General features: G+C 40.2%; 1 protein-coding gene across 1 annotated transcript; it reads right to left on the minus strand.

Annotated features, from left to right (window-relative positions):
- Positions 1-2,168: 2,168 nt before the first annotated feature.
- On the minus strand, positions 2,169-7,471 carry LOC147269615 (uncharacterized). The gene is made up of 9 exons (XM_086195367.1): positions 7,266-7,471; positions 7,063-7,171; positions 6,306-6,454; positions 5,965-6,110; positions 5,313-5,475; positions 4,894-4,987; positions 4,663-4,741; positions 4,414-4,487; positions 2,169-3,862 (listed from the first exon to the last, which is right to left on the minus strand). The coding sequence occupies exons 1-9, from the start codon at positions 7,321-7,323 to the stop codon at positions 2,983-2,985; spliced, it is 1,752 nt and encodes a 583-aa protein (XP_086051493.1). The 5' UTR covers positions 7,324-7,471; the 3' UTR covers positions 2,169-2,982.
- Between the last annotated feature and the right edge of the window lie 1,406 nt (positions 7,472-8,877).

Consider the following 8,877-nt stretch of genomic DNA (forward strand, 5'->3'; position numbering starts at 1 on the left):
AACAACCCCCATCCTCCACAGTTTACATGACTCCTCAGATTACAGGAAGTACTGTACACACATCGTCTGAATGAGTCAGACTAAGGTGGAGTTGACACAAGATTCCATATATATAGAATACAATATAATAAAAATAATAATAACTACAAATAAAGTTATTATTATTATTATTGTTGTTGTTGTTGTTGTTGTTGTTGTTGTTGTTGTTGTATGGTATTGTTTTATATAAAATACAATTGCAACCAACAAGCTTATCCAAGAATGGGATAATGAAGATGTTGCAGACTGAAGAAGTCAAATGACCCTCACAACATAAAGGACATTTGGAAAACATCACTTTAAACTTGAATTTTTAATATTTAAAAAATCCATCTTACTCTTTAAAAATGTGTTTGGTAATACAATCAAATGTTTCATCCATTCTTTCACCAAAAATCCATCCTTCCATTGTCTTCCACTTATTCCTACATTAAGGGTCGTGGGGGGGGGGGGGGGTCGCTGGAGCCTATGCCTGCAGCTACGGGCGAGAGGCTGGGTTCTCACCTTGGACAGGTCACAAGTCCATCACAGGACCACCACATATAGACAGACAACCATTCACTCTCACAGCCACACCTATGGTCAATTTAGAGTATCAATCAGCCTCGTCCCCTCTTGATGTCTTTGGACTGTGGGAGGAAGCTGGAGTACCAGAGAGAACCCACACAGGAACAGGGAGAACATGGAGACTCACACAGAAAGATCCTGTGCCTGAGCTGGGACTCGAACCCCGAACCGTCTTGCTGTGAGGCGACAGTGCTGACCACTGCACCACCGTGCCGCCCCACCAAAAATCCTGTTAGATAATACATCATAATCAAATAATTTTGATCATAACAATCATGCTACGGTAAATGAAACTGTGGCAACATACTGTACAGTGCTTATTGTGGTTCAACTTATTTGAAGATGAAGGTTTAAAATTTCTGAATATTTTTGGGGTATTTCTACCTTGATTGTGGATTTTGTACATAAACACCTGTAAGAATCTTGTGTCAACTCCACCTTCGTCTGACTCATTCAGACCATGTGTGTCCAGTACTTCCTGTCATGGAGGATGGCAGAATGGCAAGAGGGAGAATAGGAGAAATTTGCTGATATTTCCGTGTCCTTGTGAGAACCCTAGCTGCAGTGTTTTGAACGAGTTGGGGACGGTTGATAGATTTCTGTGGAAGTCTGGAAAATAAGGAGCTACAGCAGTCAAAGTGGCTGGAAACAAAAGGTTGAATTAAGAGTTTGAGCATCACTGAGTGAGAGAAATGATCTCATTTTGGCTATGTTCCTAATTTGACTGATAGCAGTTTTGGTGATATTGCTGAAATGTTTGGAAAAATTCAAATCAGATTCAAACACTACCGTACACTTTAAACCCGTGGAAGGTGAGGTCTGAGGGATTTATAGACAGGCAGATTTGAGAATCATCTGCATAAAAACTGACCCAGTGGGAACACGTTACAGAGAAAAGAGTAAAGGGCAAAGAACTGACCCTTGAGGAACACCACTTTTAATATTTGCATGACTGGAAATGACATTGCCAAAGGAGACAGAAAAGGTTCTGTTAGCGAGGTATGAATTGAACCAATCAAGAGCAGTCTTGGTAAACACTGTCAAAATATCTGAACCTAAAAATGCAGAAACCTCTTTAAAACACCTTGTGGGTAAAACATCTAAAGCAGAGGAGGAAGCTTTCATGCCATTTATCAACCATATGAGCTCCAACTGGGAAAGTGGATAAAAAGAACTGAAGGTGTGATCCAGTTCTCTGTATGGTGAAGTAAACAGAGATGGCAAAATTTGGGTTCTGATGTTTGAAACCTTCTCAACAAAAAGGAACAAAAGGATTCACATCCTTCAATAGAAGCTCCTTCAACAGTGAGAGGAGGATGGTGGATTTGGAAATTGATGGTCTTGAAAAGGAGCCTAGGGTTATAGAGGCTAGCAGCAATTACTTGGCCTCCCTGACAATTGATGCATGTACACATATATGTATATATGTGTACATGTATGTGTGTGTGTGTATATATATATATATATATATATATATATACAGTATATTATATGTGTGTGTGTGTAATTGCTTTAATAAAATACATTTTTAGACATTGAGAAAAATAAAAAAAAAACATCTATACCACAATGATAGACCTTTAATTCAAAGTAATACAGTAAGTAATTTTACAGTTTGTAATGCCCTCTCTACGTCTTCCATATCTTCTCTGTCTTTTGCTTCTGGAGAAAAGTGTTATTTTAAGTAACAAGAACCATCTCTGAGAAGGAATGTTTTGTTTCTGTGGAAGTGACCCACCAGTTCAACAGAAGTTATGACACAATCATGAGTTAACATGATTGCTGTTCTTGTTTCAGACACAGCACTAAGAGCCATGGGACAATAACTTTGGCAAGTTTCAGTGAGTTCAAAGCATTTGTGCAACATTGAAAAATAGTGATTCCTTGAGCCGATGAGAACAAACAACATCTGCTGAATCCCAGGTGCACATCCAAGTACATGAGCTGAGTCAAGAGCTTGTTATCATCTACTTACAAATGTGTTGTTTTACTTTCAACAATTCATGCAGCAATGTCATCCAGTACACAGTTGAACACCTTTTGATCCTGTTATTCAACAAAAAGCAACAAATCTTAATAAAAGCATCTGTAACAAACTTGAAAAAAAGTTCCAATTGAGCAGCATCCATTTAGTTGCTCTTATGTATCATTTTGATCATGTCACGTGACATTTATCAGCACATTTGTTGTTCTAAAATGTATTTTAAATTTAAAGAAAGTCTCGGTAAACTCTCTCAGCTTATAAAGATCATGTGACATGATCAAAAACCTTTTTACAGATGTGCATGCCGTTAGGGCCGACATCTCATTTCTCAACCGTGTTTCTTAGTGAATACAACGAAACTTCCGTCAAAAACGAAAGAAAAACTGTCGATGCTACATAACGTGGTAGCTGCTGTCGGTGATTACTGGCGCCGACTGATCAGCAGGTATCAAATAGAGCAAAGTTCCGTGGTGCGTAGGGATAAACTGACCACCCTGAGTCCCATTAAAGTAAAGTGGGTTGAAGATGCTTTTGGAGCTCTGGTTGGATGAATCCTCAGGGACTTCCTCCCCTCCTTTCTGATCTGAGAACAACATGTCAGGCTGCTGCACCAAAGCTTGAAATGCCAGGTAGTTGTCATCCACCAGCGTAACACCGTTGCTGCGATCATCAACAGAGTCCTGTTCTCTGCCACTCAAGATCCTGGACGACCTGACCTCCTGTGTGAGAGAAATCTCGGCAGACTCTCCACTGCTCACCTGATATGACATGTCTATCTGCATGGGAGATAAACCTGCTGGTGGTAAAATGATATCTTGTTGTGTTGGAGGTGGACAAACCCATGCCTGCCTGTCAGGGCAGGTCACCATGTCACCTTCACATGGACGGTAAGAAGAATCACAAAGCATTCCAGCTTGGTTTTGATTCTGGAAAACATCGTTCATTACCTGACCGCTTGGAGTGATGACGGAACCTGTCTGGTTACCAAGTTCAGATGATTCAGAATTTACACCGTCGGCTCTAACGCCACAGGGATTGTAGGGAGTGGACAACAAACCACTGACTTTGTTTACTTCTGTCAGCAGGTTGGTGGTCACAGGTGATACTGATATTGGGCTGATATTGATCAAGACTTTACTGAGGGCATCCTGAACGCCTGCTATAATGTTGGCCGGTTCTGTGTCAGCGTAAGTGACAGAGGAGGAGCCGGTGCTGATTCCACTGCTTTCCTGAAGGCTCTCAGTGCTGTTGTATTTTAGTGACTCCTTTGACCTGCACACAGAACAAACACAGCTTACCAAAGCAAAGACAGTCACACAGAGGCTAACTCTTTAAAGAACCAACCACCTTTTTAGGAAATAGTCTTTGTAATTCTCCCAAGAGCCTGACAAGAAGACAGATAACCTTCTGTCTTCCGTGTTTGTGCAGAGAAGAGGTAAATGCTAGTTAGCATAGCGCAATGAATGGTAGTGGATGGGCAGGTTAGCATACCTTAGTCAAAGGTCCTAAACTATATTTTTCTCCAACCTGGTCTTTGAATGCATCAAGATAACTAGAGTTGGGAGTTTTAATGTTTTTTTGTCATGATGAATGTGGTGCACAACCCAAACTGTATGTGTAAACGAAGGTTGTTTTCGAGAAAAGTGTATTTCATAACCTTTTACTGAAGGAAGATTTACTCTCCATCCACTATTCACCAGTCATGAAGCTAAGCTAACGAGCCCTTTTAGCTCCCAACTACATCTACAGAGAAGAGTAACTGTCTTCTTCTCTGGCTTTGTAGAGAAGGGGTGGAGTTTTTTCCCCCTCAGAGCCCTACTAACCATGGTTTGCTGTCATCAGGAACAAGGGGCTCAACACAGACAGATGAGATGATGGGAGGGATCACCTTCAAAACCTGAGGATTTAATACAAATCACGCATTAACTATTTAACCATTGAAAACAAAATGTCTGAAATTGTTTTCCAAAACCTGCATGATGGCCTTGTTCAGACTGCCAGTGTATATGGAAAAACATTTGATCTAGACATTCAGACTTTCCTGTAGTGTGACAAAGAACAAAATGTCTCACCTCTTGCTTCCTTGGAATTATATCAAGATGTCCAAAACTCTGACATTCACCAACTGAGTCCCACCACTTCCTTTTCAGCCTGAAACCAAATGAAGAATTTGTGTGAATTACAAAGATGAGGTATCATCTTGTCTTTTAATCCACTCTGACAAAACAATTTAAATTTCCCTAGTGTGGGATAAATAAAGTATTCTTATTCTTATTATTCTTAAAAGATGCGTGTAAACTTACGTGACGTAGCAGCCATATACAGCGCCGCTGAGGATGGCTGCAAGGATACTGAGGCTTATGATAACAGCCAGTAGCAGAGCTTTACGGGAAGGAGCTGTGAAATGATAAAATACAGAGACACATCATGTCCACGTTAGCTTGAAAGATAACTCTAGGAGGCTTTTAATTAAGGTTTGCTAAAACTCCCACCCGCGACCATTCATTATGCTAAGCTAACTAGCAGTCAGCTCCCTGATGAGGAGGGTAACTTGGTTCTTATCTGGCTCTGGGGAGGCAAATGGGTGTATTTCTCATAAATTGGTGTGTTCATTTTAACAGGATATTCTGGAGTATCAAATGAACCGTAGAAACAGGCAGTGAGCTCTAGTACATCGAGGACAAGAGTCCAGGAATATAATCCACATAATGAAAACACTTACAAGTTTTGAATCCAAACTCTTTACTGCTGTCGCTGGTGAGATTACTCCACATCGAGAAGCTTCTCACGCTCACCACATATGTCGTGCTTGGCTCCAGGTTTTTACCCAGTATTTCATAGTAATTCTGTCCTTTATATGTACTTGGTTTGATGAACTCAGATACCTAAAAAGACAAAAGGTAAACTCTGTCAGGTAAAACTAGGTTATCATCTTTCTCTGCATTTTGTCTTTCATCATGCTGGAATAAGAGGTTATTTTGCTTTATATCATATGTCATGACCTCAATGTGAATTGGGATTTTTAGGGACAGACTGATTAAATGAATTAGCTATTTAAGGTTTTCTGTAAGGCTACATTTAGGGCAAAAAGAAACACTTGGACATGAACGAAAAATGTGCAATGACAAAATTGCCACTGTAAGATCAAATACCTCTCAGTTGGGTGCAATTTTTTTTTTTTTAATTCCCTCAGACAAAGATCCTCTGACATGAGCTTCTGTAGTTTGTCTGATATTGTTGATGTTATAAGCCAGATACTTGTCAGGTATAGTCAGTGTTTTTAAGTCCCTGTGCCAGTTATTTTCTACTGCAGTGTTAGCTGACACACCCTCCAATATCCAAACTGCAAAGTAAGTCTGTTTAATTTCTCTTACCTCTTTTGTGTCTCCTTGTTTACGGTAAGTCACCGTAGCACTCAAGCTTTCACTGACAAAGTGGGATTGAATGTTTGTCCTCCAAACAACTTGGAAGTTCCCATTAGATTCTTTCACTGAGACAATTGTTGGGACTTGAGGCTTCACTGCGGAAGAACAGAGACGGGAAACATCAGGGGAATGCCTCTGATTCTCTACCATTTATGGACTCACCACTTCCTCCATTGGGAAAAATCTTAATTACTTACTTAATGCTAGTTCACATCGTTACATTGGGGTAAATAAATATTCACTTTCACGAGAAGGACTCTTGTTTGTATGCTTAAAAAGGGGAGACTCACTGCTGGTTGTAATGCTGATGATTTTGGACGCAACACTTTCTCCCCCTTTCAGAACCGTCGCTGTAAGTCTCTCATCCAATATCGTTTTCAACTCCACGGAGCAGCAACAGCTTCTGATGGTGCAGTTTTTGGCGGCGCAGAGGCTCTCCCTGTGGAATACACAATGACATACATGCTTTTTGATTTGCATCATTTTGTGTGTTCATGTGTGCGTGTTTGAATTGTGTTGACCAGGAGCAAAAATACTGCTCTAAGTTCTCTGTTAAAATGTTGAAGTTGAAGGAAGAAGCAGTCTTGCACAACTGTGTTGCAAGGCCAGTTTAATTCTAGTATCCGGTTTCATCATTCTTCTTTATAATGACAATAAAAGACAAAAATTACTTTACAAGACAATACTCAAGTTGCCAGTGAGTGTCTGTGGGTCGATTTTGTCAGCACTACATGCGAGACTACTTCTTACTCGTGTCATGATGCAGCATTGAAAACTGAGTACTCAGCCAATATGTCCACCTATCTAAAATTTGACTGAATACCCCTAGAATACTGAAATAACAACCATTGCGTTTCGTGTAATAACGACGTAATAATCGCTGTAATGAGTTATCTATCATGCCTCAGAAAAAGGATCTACAAGCACCACAACAACAACAACAACAACTGAGTTGCCCCTCTTGGTGCCATGAGCACATATTATCACAGTACTTGGTGAAACACATGACACACTGATTCTTGAGAAAGGGGAAGGTTAAACACTCACTCATGGACGTAGATGTTCCGCACGGAGACATAATATTCACTACAGTTTAGTGCGTCAAACTGGCACGAAATCGATCCATCAAAATCGTTGGTACAATCAAGACTGAGACCTGTTTAACAACATAGAAAGTTAGAAAAAGAGTTATTGCTTGTATAAGACAAGTTCATAAATATACAAGCTGTTCACACATCGGCTTGTCATACCAGGAAGAGCGCCTGCGGTCGCAATAGGTGCCAAAATAATCAGGATAAAAATCATCATGGCATCAACTCAGCTGAAACAAACATCATGAATATTCCTAGGATAACAGCAAAGTAATTCAGCAACGGTCCACTGCGCTGTGAGGCTTCCTCGCCATGTAAGAAGATTAAGGCGTATCTCACAGTTCTTCCTCATATGGAAATCTATCACTAAGAATTTACGGGAAAGCGTTCAGTCACTCCCAGTTCCACGCTTCCGAGAGGAAGATCTTCATCTCCCCCTGGTGGCTGGTTGCAGTACAGGTCATAAACATGACCGCCTTCATGTTAGTAGATGGGACTTTGATCAAACCAGTAAATCAAAATACTTTCATTGACATATGATCTTTTTAATGAAGGGTACCAGCTCTTCTTCTGTTTTTTTTTACTTAAAAAAAAAGACAACAAAGAAAACAGCTTAGCCCAACTCCCGGTAGGCTTGGGGTGGGCAAATAGCTGCTGTTAGTGGTAATAAAGAGAAATTACAAATAAGTAAAGAGCACACTCAGCTCAGTGTTTGACCGCGTGTCTTTACTCGCAATAGATAAGTTACACAAGCTCTCAAGTCAGAATGCAGAACCATCTGCCACCGGACAAATAAAATAAAGACAAAAGAGGGGGAAAAACAGGTAGTTAGTATCTATAAAGGTAGATTCTGTTGTACTGCATAAAATCTTGCAAAACTGAAATTAATTATGGTGTATTTGGGCTGTTTTTTTTTTTATAAATCAAAAACAAAAAGGGATGTTGTTTCTGCTGTTTTGGAGCCGTTTAGAAGTCGGTCGGGTTTCATATTTGGCCACTAGGTGGCGTTACGTACTTTGAGAGAGGTCAAACGATACTCAGGTCACTCAGGTTTCCCTTTAACTGACGACCCGTTTCTCTCTCACCTCATAACACATAGAAGAAAATACACACATATGTGGAAGCCAGCGTCTACCATAGCAATCCCCACAAATCAATGACACTTGTATCCCATTGTGTATCATTTGTCTTTCCCTCTTTTACTCATGAGGTGTAAATAGTCACAACTTTTCCACAAAAGTAGTTTGAGCTTGAATTAAACGCTAAAATGAAACATAAAATGAGACTGCTATCCCGTATATGTTGATATCATAATCAAGAAGATGTCAGTGTGCTTCTTTCGGGGGAGTTTTGTTCAGACACAAAACTGCGACAACAGACATCCAGCTACAGGCCACCAAAATTATTTTGTTCCATTCTTTCTTTTTTCTGTCTTTCTTTCTGCTGTCACTCTCAGACTTGCCTCACTCGTTGGTATGTCCTAAACAACTCAAGTAAACTGGAATTGATTTGAGAATCTCACCAAATGAAGAAATGATCCAGGATGACCCAGACTGTTGTTGTAATAACAGCGTGAAACATTTTGGGGGAAATTCAGCATTGAGAAACAATAAGAGCTGTAGCGCAAATTAGCACAGACCCGCTAGTTGGAGCAGTATCAATCTAATACCAGATTTCTAACCATCATGGAAAACCTGGTAGTGAGGAGCTCTATTTTACTCTCTGTAGCTCTGTTGTTGGCACATTTCACCCCCAACAGCTCCAGTGAAGC

Source organism: Aulostomus chinensis, chromosome 2 (genome assembly GCF_037954235.1).
Source record: "Aulostomus chinensis isolate RoL2024-O1b breed Wild chromosome 2, RoL_Achi_v1.0, whole genome shotgun sequence".
Taxonomy (NCBI): domain Eukaryota; kingdom Metazoa; phylum Chordata; class Actinopteri; order Syngnathiformes; family Aulostomidae; genus Aulostomus; species Aulostomus chinensis.